Source organism: Pelodiscus sinensis, chromosome 32, assembly GCF_049634645.1.
Source record: "Pelodiscus sinensis isolate JC-2024 chromosome 32, ASM4963464v1, whole genome shotgun sequence".
Classification (NCBI taxonomy): Eukaryota; Metazoa; Chordata; order Testudines; family Trionychidae; genus Pelodiscus; species Pelodiscus sinensis.
In genome coordinates this window covers 9,704,593-9,724,418 of record NC_134742.1, presented here as the reverse complement: position 1 = coordinate 9,724,418, position 19,826 = coordinate 9,704,593, and the positions used below count along the sequence as shown (strand labels likewise).

Here is a 19,826-nt window from a genome sequence, read left to right as displayed (position 1 = left end):
AGCAAGAATATTGTGGGAAACCGTATCAAAAGCTTTGCTAAAATCAAGGTATATCACATCCACCGACTTCCCCATGTCCACAGAGCCAGTTACCTCATAATAGAAGCTAATCAAATTGGTCAGGCACGACTTGCTCTTGGTGAATCCATGTTGACTATTCCTGATCACTTTCCCCTCTTCCAAGTGTTTAAAAATGGATTCCTTGAGGATTCTCTCCATGATTTTTCCAGGGACTGAGGTGAGGTTGACTGGTCTATTGTTCCCTGGATTGTCCTTCTTCCCTTTTTTAAAAGATGGGCACTGCATTTGTCTTTTTCCAATCATCCGGGACCTCTCCCCAGCTCCACGAGTTTTTAAAGATAATGGCCAAAGGCTCTGCAATGACATCTTCCAACTCCCTCAGTACCCTCAGATGCATTAAATCCAGACCCATGGATTTGGGTATGTCTAGCTTTTCTAAATAGTTTTCTAAATTGTTTTTAACCTGTTCTTTCTCCACCAAGAGCTGCCCACCTCCTTCCTGTAGATCACAGAAATCGCTCTGGGATTCCTGAGCACAGAGATCCCATGCCGTTGTGCTCAGTAAACCTTGGGGAAGTGCAGCAATAGAATGGGGAGAGGATAAAACTCTCCATGCGGAGCCAGAGGTTCCTGTGCCAAGGGTGGAGGGTGAGGGTCATGGAGGAAGGCGGGAAGCCGCAGACTCACCCATCCTCATCCAATGGCACTGGATGGGAAAACCACGTTTCACTGTCCCACTGTTTTAGCAGCTAGTGAGTTCCTTCCATCAGGAAGGAAATGGACAAGCAATAAAAGTGGCCTAGAGTCATGTGAGAATGTTTGGGAAGGAGCCAATCGGCGCCCTCGGGGGACTAGCAATCACTCTGCTAACAGGGAAGGAGCAGGACACTGAAATCTGGTGGAGGGTTCCAGAGACGCGATGGCCAATCCCCACCACGTTTCCTGCCACAGAGGCGCCCTCTGAGGTGCATGCTGCAGAGGCAGAGGTATGGTCTCTGGACCTCCCACAAAAGGCTGTGTGGAAATCACCCCCCCTCCTCGGCGCTGTCTGACTACAGGGGGCAGGGATAAGGCAGAGCAGGCATCCCCCCCCCACGTTCTCTCTGTTTTTTTATCCCATATTCCCCGGCGCCCAAATCCTCCTGCTCCCCAGCCATTCCCTCCCCAGGCAGGGCCTGCCAAGCCACAAGGAGCCGCTCTGTACCCGCTGCCCTTCGTGCAGTTACCAGGACAGATGTGGATACACATTTTATATCTGCACAGGGCTCTGAGCGTAAAAGCCCAGCTGGCTGCTGTGAGGAACTGTGGTATGGACCCTCCCCCTTCCCCGGGAAGGGAGCTGTCATTGCTCATGTTAGTTAGCAGGGGCCAGGATCCACTGTCGCGGTGTCCTCACGACATCGAGTTGATGTTGATAACCAGAAGGCTGCTTGCTTGGGTCCTCCGTGATGTGTGCGGTGTATATTAATGCACTTAGTCTTCACAGCAGGATCCAGGAGAGCCCCCACAGACCACAAATCAGATAAGGATTGAAGGTGCCAGGCTAAGTTTATTGTGAAGCGAAGTACTGTACATTAATAGTTGTTAATAGACTCTACTGAGCCACTATGTATTTGTACCCCGTAACAATGAAATGGCTCAAAACAAGGAAACACTTTCATTGCCTCCCTAGGCCATTCAAAGACTGTACCCCAAGACACCACCTTATATACAGTTACAAATACATCACTGCTGATGTGTTGCCCTCTGATGTTGCCATGCTACCACAAATCACCTTGTGCCTCATGATCTGATTAGACCATCTCCATCACTCATGTATCAATCTCGACATTTTCCTGACCCTGTGTTGGTATCTGTGGGGAGTAACCATCTAGCTATTATCTTAGACCCTTTTCCTGAACTGAGAAGCAGACTTCGAGGCCCCTCTGAGGGTACGTCTAGACTACAGGGTTTTTTTTTTTAAAAACTTCACCTGAGTCTAGACTGTCATCGCATTCTTTTGAAATTAAATCGAAAGAACATGGTGGGTTTTTTGATAGTGGTGAACCTCCTTTTACGATGAAGAACGCCTTTTTTTCAAAAGAGCTCTTTTGAAAAAAGACACTTTTGAACACAAACAGGGCTTTTTCGAAAGAAAGCGTCCAGATTTCCTGTGTGCTCTCTTTAGAAAAAGTGGATCGCTTTTTCGAAAGTCACGTGGCTGTCTAGATGATCTCTTTCAAAAATGGGATGGGACGGGAGAGGGGGAACTTGAGGCAGGCACAGGGAGCATCTGGAGGAGTTTGTGTCTCTTCATTCTCCCCCCTCCGGCCCAGCAGCTCTGGCTGCAGCTGGCAGAAGGGGCAATTGAGGTTTGCTCAGACCAGGCAGAGCCAGTGGGTCACTGACCAGTTAATTGTTGGGTCCTGCTGTGCCCTCACCCTAGCGCTGGACAGCTGGATCCCTGGGAGTCAAATGCCACTCATCTGTGTGTGGGAATTAGGAAGGGCACTAAGAGAATTTCTCTTGGGTGTGGAGGAGTCTCTGGTGCCCAAGCGCTAATAGAAGTGTTTTACACACCAGCTAATGAAATCTGAAAAGTTTTTTCCCTGGGGTATTTGCTGATGCAGGACTTGTGTGGATTTTCTGATGTCTAGTAAGATTTGAAGTGTACCTGAAGCTTTTCCCACAATCAAGGCATTTATACGGTCTCTCTCCTGTGTGGATTCTCTCATGACCAATGAGAGCTCAGCGAAACCTTTCCCACAATCAGGGCATGTATATGGTCTCTCTCCCGTGTGGGTTCTCTCATGGACAGTAAGGGCTGATCCTTGAGTGAAACCTTTCCCACACTCATGGCATTTATATGGTCTCTCTCCTGTGTGCACCCTCTGATGGATAATAAGGTATGAACTCTGACTGAAGCTTTTCCCACAATCCAAGCACTTATATGGTTTCTCTCCCGTGTGGGTTCTCTTGTGGATAGTAAGTGCTGATCGCATGGTGAAACTTTTCCCACATTCATGGCATTTATATGGTCTTTCTCCTGTGTGGGTTCTCTCATGGTCAGTAAGGTCTGATCGCTGAGTGAAACCTTTCCCACACTCATGGCATTTATATGGTCTCTCTCCTGTGTGGGTTCTTTCATGGACAGTAAGGGTTGATCGGTCAATGAAACCTTTCCCACACTCGTGGCATTTATATGGTCTCTCGCCCGTATGGGTTCGCTCATGGAGAGTAAGGGCTGATCGCTGATTGAAATCTTTCCCACACTCATGGCATTTATATGGTCTCTCTCCTGTGTGCAGTCTTTGATGGATAATAAGATGTGAAGTCTGACTGAAGCTTTCCCCACAATCCAAGCACTTATATGGCTTCTCTCCTGTGTGGGTTCTCCCATGGACAATAAGGGTTGATCGCTCAATGAAACCTTTCCCACACTCATGGCATTTATATGGCCTCACTCCTGTGTGGATTTTCTCGTGTCTAATGAGGTTTGACCTCTGACTGAAGTTTTTCCCACATTCCAAGCAGCTATAGGGCCGCTCTTTTGTGTGGATTTTCTGATGTCTGCTAAGGTGCGAACTCAAAGCGAAGCTTTTCCCACCCTCAAGGCATGTATGGGATTTCTCTCCCATGTGGACACTCTCATGTTCAGTATGGGATGACCGTTCAGTCACACTTTTTCCACACTCCAGGCATTTGCAGAGCCTCTTTCCCGTGAGCCCTCTCTGGGGCAGAATAAGGCCTGACTTCTCACGGAATCTTTTCCCACAGTCTGAGCATTCATAGGATTTTTTTCCATTGAGAGGTGTCTGCTGGGCTGAAGTTTCCTTAGGATCGTTGGATCCTCCCAAACATTCAATGGATTCCTCTGCTTTCCTGCTTGGATTGTTCTCCAGTTGCCTCTCTGCCCTGTGTCGATTTCCCCAGGCTTCCCCCTGTTCTACACACTGGGAAAAATCCCCTTCAGCTCCTTCCAAAAATGTTCCTTGTGATTCTACAGTTCCAGGACCTTCCTGTGGTCGATTCTCCTCATTGTTCTCCCTCACTGCCCTATCACCTGCTGGGAGAGAGAGAATCCAGGCAGGAGTCACTGTCTGTGCTGGGGAGAAAGGACCAAGAGGGGAATGGCAAAGGCAGAAAGCACAACACAATAATAGTTCAGGAAACTGAGACATTGGATTCTGCCTCCACACCCCACCCAAGCACTCCCAGGGAAGGAATCGTAGGGAGGAAACTCCTGACAGCTAACAGGATGTCTGGGAAGTTGTGACAGGTATTTGTCAGGATTATACCTGCAGCCCTACCTGGGGGATATGGGGCAGAAGTGAGGGCTCTCACTCTCGGCTCATTTTTGGGACTCCCAGGTTTTCCCTGCACACACTGGAAGGTTTCTGTGTCAGCTCCCCTGACTCCTCACCTGTGCAGGTGGCTTTCAAGATCCCCATATCTTTGGAGGGCTGGGGATCTGGGACCCACGGCTCTTCCCCTCGTTCCAGCCGGGCGATCAGGTCAGGTTTAGGAATGGGGAATCCTGCACAGGGGTGAAATCAGGCAAAGTGAAGGCACATGGAGTCTGGGCAGAGTATGTGTCACACGGAACATTCCCTGAGCACAATCTGATCCTACATGGGACTATAGTAGCTGAGGGTATGTCTACACTACAGCGCTAATTCGAACTAACTTAGTTCGAATTAGTTAATTCAAACTAAGCTAATTCCAATTAGTGCATCTAGAACAAAAAATTAATTCGAATTAGCATTTTGCTAACTCGAAATAGCATGTCCACATTGAGCGGACCCTGAACCGAAGTTAAGACTGGCCGGAACCAGTGCCGGCAGGGCATCAGGTTAGGACTTAGAGTGTGGCGCTGCTGTCTCAGGCTAACCGAGGGCTGTGCTTAAAGGGACCCCACCCCCACCCCGGACAGACAGTTCTCAGGGTTCCCTGCTTGCTTGTCTACCTCGATGAGGTACAGCGAAGCAGTCCTGTCTTGGAGTGCCCTGAGTGCCCGCACTCGGCACATCACAGCACTCAGCCATCAGTACGGCTGCATTTGCCGCAGGCTGCCATCCGGGGATGTCAATCGGGGGGCTGTCAGGATCCAGGAGGCCTTGCAGGAGAGCTTCCACCCCGAGGAGCCTGCAGAGCCACCCCAGTCCTCCCCATCGGGGGCTCGTACCCCATTCCTCCCTCACCTCCTTCCACTTACCCCTCCCTAGCCCCCCTTCCTGATGTAAAAAATAAAGGACATGTGTTCAAAAATAGAAATTCTCTTATAAATAAATTAATGGAGATTGCCTATCTCCTACAACTGGAAGGGACCTTGAAAGGTCATCAAGTCCAGTCCCCTGCCTTCACAGCAGGACCAAGTACCACCCCTGACAAATTTTTGCCCCAAATGGCCTCCACAAGGATTAAATTCACAACCCTGGGTTTAGCAGGCTAATGCTCAAACCACTGAGCTATCCCTCCCCCTTTTTGTCTTTAGTTAACAAAACTGGGGGGAGGGGGATTAACCTCTGGGGAGACTGGGACAAGGAGGTGGGAGAGGGGAAGAGAGAGGGTGGGAGAGGGGAGGGGGAAACCTGGGAGGAGGGAGCTGGAAGAGGGAAGCCAGGGGAAGAAGGAGGAGGGGAAGTATAAAGCTATGGTACGCCATATCTTCAGTATTGTGTACAGATGTGGTCTCCTAAACTCAAAAAAAGATATTTTGGCCTTGGAAAGGGTTCAGAAAAGGGCAACTAAAATGATCAGGGGTTTGGAACAGGTCATATATGAAGAGAGTCTAAAGATACTGGGACTTTTCAGCTTAGAAAAGAGGAGACTCAGGGGGGATATGATAGAGGTCTATAAAATCATGAGTGGTGTGGAGAGGGTGAATAAAGAAAAGTTATTCATTAGTTCCCATAATATAAGGACTAGAGGACACCGGATGAAATTAATGGGGAGCAAGTTTAAAACTAATAAGCGAAAGTTCTTCTTCACACAGCACATAGTCAACCTGTGGAACTCCTTGACACAGGAGGCTGTGAAGGCTAGAACTATAACAGAGTTTAAAGAGAAGTTAGATAAATTCATGGAGGTTGGGTCCATGGAGTGCTATTAGCCAGGGGGTAGGAATGGTGTCCCTGGCCTCTGTTTGTGGAAGGCTGGAGATGGATGGCACGGGAAAAATTGCTTGGTCATTGTCTTCGGTCCATCCCCTCCGGGGTACCTGGTGTTGGCCGCTGTCGGCAGACAGGCTACTGGGCTAAATGGACCTTTGGTCTGACCCAGTATGGCCGTTCTTATATTCTTATGTTCTAAGCTCAGGGCTCAGGGTCGGGGGTCTCACTGGACCAACTTGATTTTCATGCAAACCTGCTCCTGGGTTCACATATGGCCTCTGGTGGCCAGGCTGTCAGCCATGCAGCTGTGGATGGCTGCATTCCTGTGGCTAGTGCGGAGATCGTGGACGTTGGAGGCCTCCCCCCAAACCTCGATGAGGTCCACAATCTCCGCACTAGACCAGGCGGGTGCCTGCCTCTTGCGGCCCCGGGCAGGCTCCTGGGAGCCGCCAGCCTGGTCCTGGGAAGAGGCGGAGGGCTGGGTGGCAGCAGGTGCCTGGCTCATGCCGTGCCAGGTGCAGGGTCTGCTGGCTGGGTGCTGGCAGGCTTGCAACTGGCACAAGCACCGTAGCCAGACCGTGCCCCTTTAAGGGCTCTGGGGCCGGGAAGGGGGCAGAAAAGTTTCCCAGGTTTGGCCAAGAGTGGCCACCAGGGCAAGCTGGGAAGGGCTAGCCTCCAACTAGTTCGAATTAAGTGGCTACACAGCCCTTAATTCGAACTACTTAATTCGAACTAGGCTTTACTCCTTGTAGAATGAGGTTTACCTAGTTCGAATTAAGTGCTCCACTAGTTTGATTTAAATTCGAACTAGCGGTTTGTATGTGTAGCCCCTATCAAAGTTAATTCGAACTAAGCTTTTGCGCAAAAAGGCCAGTGTAGACAGCCCAGATTTGTTTTCCGCAAAAAAGCCCCGATCGCCATTTTCATGATCGGGGCTTTTTTGCGGAAAACGCGTCTAGATTTGCCACGGACGCTTTTCCGCAAAAAGTGCTTTTGTGGAAAAGTGTCCGTGCCAATCTAGATGCTCTGTTCCGAAAATGCTTTTAACGGAAAACTTTTCCGTTAAAAGCATTTCCGGAAAATCATGCCAGTCTAGACACAGCCTAGGAGTTTTAATGATCTATGGGTTCTGGGGAACTTGCTGACACACACACATCTCGAGAGCTATGTCTACACTGCAGGCTTCTTGTGCAAGAATGGCCATTCTTGCGCAAAAACTTGCGGAGTTTCTACACTGCGCAAGTAAATTTACAGTACGGTGCCGGAAAAGAGGGCTTCTTGCGCAAGAGTTATTCCTCTCCCTTCGAGGAATAAACCCTCTTGCACAAGAAGCCAGTGTGGACGGGCACCAGGGGTTTCTTGTGCAAGAAACCCCTATGGCTAAAATGATGATCAGAGCTTTCTTGTGCAAGAGAGCATCCACACTGCCATGGACTCTCTCACGCAAAAGCACTTGGGAAAAACAGTTTTTGTGCAAGAAGCCTGCAGTGTAGATGTAGCCTGGGGGTAAATTTCTGCCCATTTCCAAGCATGAGGAATCTGGAGCCCTCCCCACAGCTGAAGCCAGTCCCAAGAAGGCCAATGAACCATGTGTGTAGGAGAAATAATAGAGGTTGGACAGTATCCTGGTTCTGGCCACTGAAAGCTGGAGAGATGGGGTAAATTACACGTCCCTTAGGTGTCTGTCTCCTCTGTTCCCCGGAAGGAGGCAGGGGGATAAAAGTGTCTCTCACACAGGGGCTGAGGGCCCCACTTCCCTCTAATTTAACTGAGCAGATACAGAAATGTTGGCCCCGTGGCTTTCCTAGCTGAGGGGACGGGAATCCTTACCCAGTGAGGTCACCGCTTCGTAGTTCTCCTGCATGACGTCCCTGTAGAGGGCTCTCTGAGCGGGGCCCAGCAGCGCCCCCTGCCCCTGGGTGAAATACACAGCCACCTCCTCGAAGGTCACCCGCATCTGCAACAACAAGAGTCCCCCCAGCCACAGCCCCACTCGTCACAAAGGAGGAGGCCAGAGGAGCAGAATCCCGCCCTGCTCTGCCCAGAGAGGCCAGAAGGCTCCAGGGAAGAGAGAGGGGAGAGAGCTCCTTGTGCCTCCCAGCAGATGGAGCAGGGCTGGGTCTTCTCATCCACCCACCTGCCAGCCACAGGCTGAGGGGGGAGCAGAGCTCTGCAGAGGCGACAGGGACAGGAATCCCAGCACCCGCCTATTTCACGGCAGCCTCTGGCTAGTGAGCTCTGTCTCCAGCGTGAGAAAAATACAATAGGAACGGCCCGGCTGGGTCAGACCAAAGGCCCCCCTGGCCCAGTGTCCTGTCTGCCCACAGGGGCCAATGCAGGTGCCCCAGAGGGAATGAACAGAACAGGGAACCACCGAGTGATCCACCCCCGTCGCCCATTCCTAGCTTCTGGCAAACAGAGGCTCGGGACACCCTCCCCGCCCATCCTGGCGAATAGCCACTGATGAACCAATGGAGACTCTGCTCAGTTTTCCCCGCCCTGTCCCTAGGGAGTTTTAGAACAGGGAGAACGTTCCCTCCCTGCCCCCAATGGGCCTGTTTAGACAGTCAGGCCCTAGGCTGAGCATGTCCCAGCAGGTTTATCCCACTCGGCCCCCTCCCTGCCTCACCCTCTGTATTTCCTGCCCCTTCCCCCTCTACAATAACCCCCCTGCAGCTGCCCACAAAATCCCCTACCTGAGCCGGCTCCACCGCAGCCATTTCCCCGCCCTGTCTCCTGCAAGATGGGACGCTCTGGAGCAAAGCGCGGACGTGAGTCTTCAGCCTGTCAGGGCGAGAGGGACGATTGGGGAGGTTTCCAAAGGAGGTTCGGTCCATTTCACAGCCCAGTTCCCCCAGGCTGCCTCCCTGCCGACAGACACTGTAGGGCCGTGCCATGCAGGGAAAGCCCTCAGTTGTGCACCTCGTCCCCCATGTTCCCTCCGAGGTGCACGCCTGTGCAGGGGGAAAACCAAGAATTTGAGGCCCGCCCACCTCTTCAGCAGGGCCGCGCAATGGCTGCTCAGCGGCGGGGCCAAGTTGCAGGCGGCTTCCATGTTCCAGAAGTAGCACATGGCCCTGGCCAGAGCTTCAGCCCTTCCCCAGTGCTGGAGCTGTGAGCCACATGACTGGCAGCGGCTGCTGCCTCTGTCCCAGCCGGGGCAGGGAAATGGAGCCATGTTACAGGCAGCTGGCAGCTGCTCTGGTGGCCGGAGCCACATGGTCGGGGGCGGCAGACAGGGCTGATCCGGGGCCATGTGATGAGTGGCAAGTGGTTGCTCCGGCAGCCAGGGCCAGAGGAACCACAAGCAAGCAGCAGGCGCTGCTCCGGCTGTAGTAAGTATGTTTCCATGCTTTGGATTTGTAGAAAGACACATAATCACCCAGAACTAGGACTCATTCAAATACTTTAACCCTTTCCCAGAGGTGAGGGAATCATCAGTAGAACTGGATATCGGCTACGTCTAGACTGGCATGATTTTCCAGAAACGTTTTTAACAGAAAAGTTTTCCGTTAAAAGCATTTTCGGACCAGAGCGTCTAGATTGGCACGGACGCTTTTTCCGCAAAAGCACTTTTTGCAGAAAAGCATCCGTGGCCAATCTAGACGCGCTTTTGCGCAAAAAAGCCCCGATCGCCATTTTTGCGCAAAACAAATCTTAGCTGTCTACACTGGCCCTTTTGCACAAAACTTTTGCGCAAAAGGGACTTTTGCCCGAACGGGAGCAGCATAGTATTTCCGCAAGAAGCACTGATTTCAGACAGTAGGAAGTCAGTGTTCTTGCGGAAATTCAAGCGGCCAGTGTAGACAGCTGGCAAGTTTTTCCAGAAAAGCAGCTGATTTTCCGGAAAACCTGGCCAGCCTAGACACAGCCAATATGTAATCTGGAGATTTCACTATAAATGGAATATTTATGTATAGAAGGAAGGGCGGGGGGTGTATATGAGTGGGGACGGTGGGAGGTGGTCTTCTAGAAAGCAATTCTTTTGTGCCCAGAAGGGTCAACTAACGTGTTCATCCCAGGTCTAATTCAGGCCCTTTGGAATTGCGCAGGTTCAACCACTCTGAAGTCCGCCCTATAAATGAAATCCAAATTTTTCTGGCTGCAAGCAAGAGCAGAATTTGACACCTTGGTTCTAATAATTCTGCTGAAGTGGTGATCTTCCATGGCGTCTTCTCTCCTGAAGGGTTACATGCAGCTCGTTGACCTGGCAATATTTGAAAGTATCATCTGCAGAGTCATGAAAACATTTTAAAGGCTATTTCCGTGGTCAGGTAGCTCGTAAGTATCGGTGGCATTAGCTGTTGGAGTGCAACTTTCTCCGGATTCTTTTCCTTTAGGATTTTTCTTTTCAGTTTCTTCCTTGCTGTTTGATATTGAGTCAGAGTGTCATTATTTTGTATCATGGGCTTGTCATTTTACTTGGTCATTACTTGTGTTACTTATTTTGAACATTCTCTTTGTACCAGACTCTGGCTTGATTGGTCTTTTTATTCAAAACTCCATAAAATTTAATTAGAAATAAGAGGAAAGGCAATTAACAATGGGAAGGTACAGGCGGCCCCTGACTTGCGACACGGTTGGTTCCTGGGGAAGCATCGCAAGTCGGGAGTGTCATAACGCGAACCCTCATTTACAATAGTCGCTGCGTGCCGTCATAAATGCCGGCCAAGGATGTAAGTTGGGAGGGTTTATCCCCTTCCGCACTTACAAAAATGGTTGTAAGTGCAGGGGGTCGTAACTCGGGCAGTCGGAAGTCACGGGTTTCCTGTATTACTATGGTAAAATGAGTTGTTTAGTCAGACACTGACATGCTATCATTTTTATTGTTCATTGATTTGACCTCTCTCAGAAATTCATCTGGTTCACTCCAGAGTCCGCACATGGATGGAACATTTTAGGGAGGAAATTTTAAAAGCACATAAAAACGTGGTGGCATAAACCACATTGATTTGCCATAGAATTAATTTTTCTAAATCTTTTGAGTGCTTTTCAAAATATTCCCATTAATGTACAAGTTCACCTGCCGACAGGGGTCACGGGCAAAGGAGGCAAATGGGCCGGGGGTCCCAGCAATTGCTGCTAACTACTGTGGCAGTAGCCAGAACCCCAGGCTCTGCAATTCACCACTGGAGTGCCACATAGTGTGATCTGGGCAGCGCTAAGGACTGACTGTCCCATCCCTTCTGTCCACGGGGGCCCAGCAAGTCCGTTCCCATGTGTTCAGTTAACCCATTACCACACTTTTCATTTAAATTAGAGATAAAAGGTAGGTCACTTAATTTACTGGCACTCAGGTAACTTTTCATTATCCTAGACAGAGAGAATGTGGCATCTCTCTCAATACAACGCTCTGGGGAATGTTCTCTAGTAACAGATTCAAAACATCTTTCAGTCTTAGATTGTGGGGACTGATTTTGTTCCATGATCTTTTATAGTCCAATTAAAAATAAATAAATAAATAAATACATACATAACCCCCTGAGCTCCACTAAATTGCTCAGCATCATGGGGGGATGCTCACCTGACTTCAGACCCCCTTGCAGCTGGGAAACCTTCCAGACATCGCACTGCCATTCCCCCAACAGGGTGGGTAGGGGGATTGAGCTCAACACCCCCCTTCAGGGACCCCCTTAGCATGGACAGACCACCCTGTGCAGTGATGGGGACCCCGTTGTGGATTCTCTTAGCATGGTCAGGTCCCTGCACCCCTGTAGCCTTTGGGACCCCCCCATTGGGGATCCCCTTAGCATGGCCAGATACCTCCACCCCCTGCATGCTTGGGTATAGTGACAGGAATCCCTCCCCCACAAACACACCACCCCAAGCACAGCACCCCACACGCAGTGGGGGGAGAGACAGCAGCAGTGCTCAGAGTGCACCCGAGGAGCCCAGGCCAGGGCACCCCGCGGCACCCCAGCCAGGCTCCGTGCAGCCCCTCCTGGGACTCAGGTGACTGCTGCTCTGCCTGGGTTTTGTCTCACATCCGCCCAGCATCCCCCCACCTCACCCCCTGGCCATGGCAGCCACTGTAACAAGGAACAAGCGGCTGCCTGCAGGTGGAGGAGGAGGCAGTGGCGCATCTGGACTTGGGGCCCTGCACAGCAGAGACAGTCCTGCGGGGAGGGGAGCATGAGGTGTAGTGTTGGGGCAGCCGCAGTGGGTGGCGGGGTGGCAGGGGCTTGGCGGGCGACAGCGGAGAATGCTCCATCCCAGATGCCCGCCAGCAAAGCGCCAAGGAAGCCGCCTACGTAGTGGGAGGGGGGAGGGAAGGAAATAGCTGCACTGTGTAGATGTACCCTTAGGCTGCGTCTACACCGCAAGGTTTTTGTGCAAAAATGGCCAATTTTGCACAAGTAAATCTGCAGTAAAATGGCAGAAGAGAGGGCACTTGCCGATGCAGGGAAACCTCCTTCTACGAGGCATAACTCCCTTTTGCGCTACAGCTATTGTGCAAAAAGGCAGATGTGGATGCTCCAGCTGGAGCCTGGGAAAAAACACAGGTGCTCTGATGGCCGTACAGTGTAGACATGGCCCTAAAAATTAGTCTCTCAACTTTGTCCCTAAACTTTTTTTTTCCTAATAGTCTCTTAGTTTAATCTAGATTTAGGTCAGTCTGTTAGGTAAACTAAGTTAGCTTCAATAATCTTTTAGCATTAGCTTTTGCACCTCTCAGTCAAGAACTGAGAAACCTGGGCCTGACCTGTTGTACCAGAGGGAAGGCTCATCCTTAGTCTCTTGTCTCCAGCTTATCAAGATCGGATGTTAATCACCACCTATAGAAATAATTCTATATGTATCTTAGACTAATAACGCTGCATTTGTAACCCTGATTTACTTTACTACTCAAATTACTATTTCATTTCAATTCCATATATTTTAATAAAGTTTTAAAATTATTTTGTCTCCGTGTGAACCCCCCTTAATACCCCCTGAAAGTCCCTGGGATATTCTGTGCAGCCTGATTCTGGGACAAGAACCCTATTATCTTCTGATTAGTTCAATTGGCGAGTCTGTAACCCAAACTAATCGTATTTACCATCTTTAAATCAGGCTACAGGCTCTTTGAGGAGCGTGAGACAGGAATGTCTAGAGATTCCAGACATTTTAGACCCTTTGGAGGCAACAGTGAAAGAATCAGAGTTAGAGAGCAGAGGCTGTGCCTGACTTGGTCTCTGACTTAGCTGACTGTCTTAGAGCACAGAAATCTTTATTTCCCATGGCTGTTTCTTGGCAGCGGTCCCAGTTTCTTGGTTTGTACTGTGGTTTGACTTAGAGGTTTGTTTTCCCCTTTCCTGGACAGATGTACCAAGAAGATAAGCAGCAGCACGGAGCTCAGTGACCTGCCCTCATGGTGCCAGGAGAAGCTCACTTATAAGTTCACATAAGCCATCAGAAAGACTTAGAGACACCAGAAAGGCCGCATATCTCAGAACTTTTAGGATTCAAGTTGTTTAATCCAGTGTTTCTCAACCAGTGGTACGAGTACTCTTAGGGGTACTTGAGAGAAGTCCAGGGGGGCACTTCAGCACAACTGAAACTTGGGAGAAAACTGAATTTTTGTTTTAAGTTTTACAGCGCTTTATTATTTTTGTACTTTTTACACCCAAAAATTTCATTGCCCGCTCGGCTACGATTAAGTTGCTTAAACAAATGTGTTGCAATAGTAGAAAAAAAATTGTGTGTGTCTGAAAACTGGTACTGGGGGTACTTATTTTTTTTTAAAAGGGAGTACTTGATCATTCTTTTTTTTTTAAGTACTTTATAAACAAAGGTTGAGAAACTAAACACTGGTTTAGTCCCCTTAGTTCTTCTGGGATACACCCTTAATCTGTCTGCCTCAGTTTCCTCCAATTGTTTGTTATTAATCAGCTCCCATAACTCCAGTCCCAATCAAGAGGAATGGATGGGGCTGTGTCAATAACCCTTTGACAACCTAATACCCACCAGGCCTCATTAACTCAGAGCTATAAAAGCTGGGAGGAAGCCAGTGAAAAGAGAAAGAGAGGCGGGCCGGGGCCGGAGCCGGAGCCGGGGCCGGGGCCGGGGCCGGAGCCGGAGCCGGAGCCAGAGCCAGTTTTAAAAAAAAAGCTAAACACATTAGTTTACACACTCTGCAGATGAAAATTGCTAACTTTCAAATTTGATTTTTAGTTATATTTGTAAAATAACTTAAAATTCTTATGAAAATAAATGCAATTCCAAGTATGATCATAATGATGTAGTGTAATGTTAATGAGTCACGTACATTATTGTGGTCCATAAACATAAATACCAAAATAATTAGAAAATAAATTTCCTTTCTTAATAACAGAGGGAATAACCTGATGTATATTCAAATCAAGTAAATATGGTTCTAGTGGAATTGATAACAGCAGTAACACAGAGTGTGTCTGTTAGGGAAAGCAAGCAGATTATATTTAAATGTATTTACCGCTTCTAAAGAGAGTCTGCAAAGCCTCAAACTTGTGTCTCTGATACCTGGGTTAAAGCTACAGAATGGATACCTCAAGGCTTGGAATTGGGAACATCTTGCTGTACTGTCTCCTGATAGATACAAATTCCAATTACATTAAATTTTTAAATTTCTATGTGAATTTGGAGCATTTTTATTTCTGTCAATAACAGCTAGATACAGTGCTCCTGTCAGCTAAATTATAATATGCTTTTAAAAAAAAAAAAAAAAAAAGCGCAAGCACAACTAAGCTACGTCTACACTGGCATGAATTTCCGGAAATGCTTAAAACGGAATACTATTCCGTTTTCAGTTTTTCCGGAAAAGGAGCATCTACATTGGCAGGCTGCTTTTCCAGAAAAGCCCTTTTTCTGGAAAAGCATCTGTGGCCTATGTAGACGCGCTTTTCCGGAAAAGAGCCCCGATCGCCATTTTCGCGATCGGTGCTTTTTTCCGTAAAAGATTCCTGGGCTGTCTACACTGGCCCTTTTCCGGAACAGTGTTCCGGAATAAGGACTTATGCCCGAGCGGGAGCAGAATAGTTTTTCCAGAATAGCGGCTGATTTTGTACAGTAGAGCATCGTTGCTTTTCCGGAAATTCAAGGGCCAGTGTAGACAGCTCGCAGCTTATTCCGGAAAAGCGGCTGATTTTCCGGAATAAGTGGCCCAGTGTAGACACAGCCCTAGAGTTTTCAGGTGCCTAAGCAGTCCTTGGAATCACAGTGAAGAACCCCCCTCCCCCCAACCGCTATAAAATCCAAAATGGTGCCCCTGGTAGTCAGGAGTGGCCAGAGGGAGAGCTCTGAGCTCTGGCAAGATGCAATCCACTATTAGCTTAATTTCTGATGCCAGGACTGAGCTCTGGTACCTCTTTTAAATTACACTCTCAGGGGAGGCAGCTGGGACCAGAGATGATGGGAGGGGAACCCAGAGAGTCCCCAAGGGTCAGAGGTAATGGGGGGGAAGCACCAACATAGACCTTCACCCAGTGCACCATTCATCCATGTTTGATGAATCGATCACTCAATAGCTGGTGCCAATCAGTGCACACAGACATGCACAAACCCCACACTGAGTTAAGTGTGTAGACACGTCCTCCTTGTTTCTGACCCCCAGTTCAGCGATTAAGTCCATCTGATTAAGTAAAACAGTCGCTTCACTGCAGGCACATTCATGATTCCCACGGATTTTAAAATGAAGAAAGAAGGCTCTTTTCTATTTGATTCTGCATATAACTGGACTTTTCCCCCGTAAGGCTTTCAGAGCAAGAAGATTTGGTGCTCCCTCCCCAGTCCCAAGGAAAAGCAAGAAAAATAGTGGCAATAGGCAGGAAACTATAATTAGAGCCCAGCAAATCTGTGGATAACCACTTTATGGCTGCAGATATCTACATCCATGGATGTAGATGTCTGTGCCTCAATTTTGCAGATGCAAACGAGGATCTGAATACATTTTTTATCTGCGCAGGGCTCTAACTATAGTGATGGCAGTTGGCTTAGCAGCTGTATGTTTCTTTCAGTATGTTAAATACAGGAAATTATTTTATTACAAATCTTCCTTTGCCTTCACTGAGGGTGGGAGCTGGCCCAATGCTCTTGAACCAAGCACAAAAAACTGTATAAATGCATGGCTAAGTCAAAGAGCTGTAAAAATGGTGTTACAGATAGGAAAGTGATCTGAAATTTATTTTGTATGTACATGTAGCATAAAAAGTAAAATAAAGTCTCAAGAGATTATCAAATCTTTGTATTATTAACGCTGTGCAAATAAAAAATCAGTGGCTCTTAAGGATGCTATAAGTCCTTTAGTTCCATGGCTTTCAAGCAGTCAAGATTCACTTACCTGATTTGAGAAGTTTTATGATCTTTAAGATGTGCCCTGGCCTTCATCTGGTAACTGATAGTTTATATTCCAACGCCCATTTCATTGTATCAATTTGCACAGCTGAGTCTAGCTGTAAAATAGCTGCAGTGTTTTATTGTAGCTTTTCCTTACAGTTTTAAATAAATCCTTTTTGTTCCACACTGGTACATGTGCTTTTCGCCTTGGCTAAGAATGGCTGAGTTTGAAACAGCAAGTACTAGAGGAAATGTGAAGTTGTCATATCAACCGTTTTGATATGGGGAAATGAGACTTCTCTTAAAGGAACAGCCACATTCCTGCTAAAAGAGAAGTGTCAGTAGCAGCAGAGGAAAACGTCCGTGTAACACAAATTGCCTAAGTGCAGTAAGGATTTTGAAGGGACTCTTCTTGGGGATCTTTTGTTTGTTTATTTTTGTGAACTGCAGTAAATGTCACACGTAAAAACAACTAATTTTTACAGCTGATCATGACAATAAAAGTTCTCCCATGGATAAGCAGGAACAGGATGAGCCGTGTCACCAGTCACATTCTCTGGTGAAAGAGAGAATCAGAGTGTGAGGGGCCAAACTGGGACCATTTCTCACACTTTCCAGCAGCTCCTTTCTGGCTGGGAAATCCTGGATACCAGGAAGATACTGGAGTGGATGCCTGACTACGTCCTCTGTTTGACTTCCAGAAACAGATGAGTAGAGAGACAGAGGAAAGAGACTGATTCTGCTGGGAGGGTTTTGCCAGGAGGCTGGAAAGAGATTTAACCACCCTGGGAATCCCCCTTCCCCCAGCTGGTCCTCCCTGCCTTGTCCTGGGAGAGGCGGGGAAGAGGTAGCATTGGGGAATAGCACATTCCAGGCCAGAGAGTAAGGAGGAGGAGGTGGCATTGTGTGAGGTAGCCCCTCCCTGCCCCCGGGGGAATGGAGCCTGTAAAGACATGACCAGCATGAAGGGAAAGGCCAGAAAGAGCCCAACCCAAGGGAATGGGAGGATGCTGGAGAAGAACCAAGGGGCAGACACACCTCACTCCACTCATTCCTATGGATTTAATATGCAACATGCACATGAAAGCATCACAGAACCCAGGACAGTAACACTGTTTCTGTTCCTAATCATGAGCATGAACCAAACAGTGAGGCATTTATAAGCTGCTGACACGCCCCCAGCTCCACATGCTTCTGGATAACACAGATCCAAAGTGTGTGTTCTGCACTATAGTCTCTGGCTGCATCTACATTGGCAAGATTTTGCACAAAAGCGCTTGCTTTTGTGCAAAATCTTGCTGCCTGTCTACACTGGCTGCGAGAATTTGCGCAAGAACACTGCAGAAGCGATGAGGAGTCCTGTGGCACCTTATAGACTAACTGAAGTGTAGGAGCATAAGCTTTCGTGGGCAAAGACCCACTTCGTCAGATGCATGTCTGACGAAGTGGGTCTTTGCCCACGAAAGCTTATGCTCCTACACTTCAGTTAGTCTATAAGGTGCCACAGGACTCCTCATCGCTTCTGCAGATTCAGACTAACACGGCTACCCCTCTGATACTTGACGCAAGAACACTGACTTTGTAATGTACAAAATCAGTGGTCCTTGCGCAAATATTCCGACGCTCCCACTCAGGGATAAGTCCTCTTGCGCAAGTATTCTTGCGCAAGAGGGCCAGTGTCAACAGCCACATTAATTTCTTGCACAAGAGAGCGTCTACACTGGCACGGATGCTTTTGCGCAAAAGATATCTTTTGCACAAAAGTGTCCGTGCCAGTGTAGATGCTCTTTTGCTCAAATACTCTTAATGGAAAAACTTTTCCATTAAATGTATTTGCACAAAATCATGCCAGTGTAGACACGGCCTGTGTAACAGAGGCTGGAGGCCTTTTCCCACTGGGCTATAAGGAGCTCTGAAGAAGGTCTAGGAACTAATTGTTCAGTGAACCTGAAGCAAATATAAAATCCCAGCTGGCAACGTGTATGGATGACAAGATATGAGCAGACAGGTAAATAAGGCTGAGGGCAGGATAGTGACACAGAATGATTTGGATCCTTTGGGAAGCTGGATACATGCAAACAAAGCAGGCTTCCCAGAGCCATGTGTTAGGTCTTAGCCCTCGCCCAAAGCCACACCCCTGGAATGGAGAACGGTATCCCAGTAAGCTGCAACTCTGAAAAGGATTATGAGGCCATGTCCTAGTGACAGTGCCCCAGTGCACCCCTCAAATCCCTCTTTTAGCCTAGAGGTCTACAGCAGTGGTTCTCAAACCTTTTGGCCCATGGATTCCCTGGCTCAATGTTAACCTTTCCGTGTACCAACAGTTGCTAAAGAAAACGCTCCATTAAGTACATAACGTCCAAGCCATTTTGGTAGCACTGCATCTAGAGAGAACAGTTTAATTTAAATTATTAAACAGATCAAGAGCTTTAACATTCTCATGTTAGCTTATCAAACTTCATTTTAAAGAAAATAAAATATTAATTTATGTCTAACACACAAGGTTTCAATGTTTTCTTTATTTATGGAAGGTGGGGGGAACCTTTTTTGTGTCGGGGTTCACACACAAGAAGCAAAAAAAACTCCTCCCAAAACCCCCAACTCTCACTGATGTGGCCCCCAACTGAGACACCTCATTCCTCCAGCGTTCCAGCCCCATGGGGCGAGGGAAAAGGTCAGAGAGACCTGAGGCTCAGGGCTTCCCATAGGCCAGATTTACTTTTCTGGGGTTCCAGAGTTAATGGGTTTTACAGACCCTCTTAGCCTCTGGGGTGGGGACAAAAATGAGGGGTTCAGTGTGCAGGATAGGGTTGCCAGTGAGTGGGATAGGGATGGGATGCAGGATCTGGATGGGAGGTGGGATGCAGAAAGGGATGAGGGTGCAAGGTCTGGTGGGAGGTAGGGTGCAGAAGCAGATTGGGAATAGGGTGTCTGGTCAGGGGGCAGAATGCAGGAGCAGGCTGGAGGTAGAGTGTCTGGTCGGGGCAAGGAGTGCCTGGGGCTAAAACTGGGGTAAGAATGGCTGTGGTTCATGGAGATGGGAGGCAGGGTGCTCCTGGGAATAGGGATGGGGTCCAGGTTTCTGGGGTGGAGTTCAGGGAAATGGAGGGAGAGGAAGGCTGGGTGCAGCACAGCAAAGCAGGGGTGGGCAGGTAGGTAACCCCAGGGTGTCCAGCCTTGCAGGGGATAGGGTCCCACAGGAGTCCAGTCCATGGCGCCAAGACCACGTCTCCATGGGTGCAAAGCCCCAGACACCAGTCACCTCTGCTTTTGCAGTAACCAGGGACCCCTCCCCACATGCCCGAGCCCCCTGGGGTCACCCTGCAGGCCCTGGGGACAGCTCAGTAGTGGTGGATTCCATTCGCCCAGCTGGACCCACCAACACTGAACCAGAGCACTAGGGTTTTTAACTGAACTGGA

The 19,826-nt window shown here is 48.6% G+C and overlaps 2 protein-coding genes across 2 annotated transcripts in view; one reads left to right on the top strand and one right to left on the bottom strand.

The window, feature by feature from the left end:
- Nucleotides 1-19,826, top strand: part of LOC102452245 (uncharacterized) — a 505,721-nt gene that overhangs the window by 323,022 nt on the left and 162,873 nt on the right.
- LOC102463934 (uncharacterized) lies at nucleotides 1,138-17,596 on the bottom strand. Its single transcript, XM_075913966.1, is given in 6 exon segments — nucleotides 1,138-2,747; nucleotides 2,750-4,105; nucleotides 4,424-4,537; nucleotides 7,944-8,070; nucleotides 8,810-8,897; nucleotides 16,411-17,596. Coding segments are annotated over 6 exon segments (1,896 nt in total). The 5' UTR covers nucleotides 16,458-17,596; the 3' UTR covers nucleotides 1,138-2,583.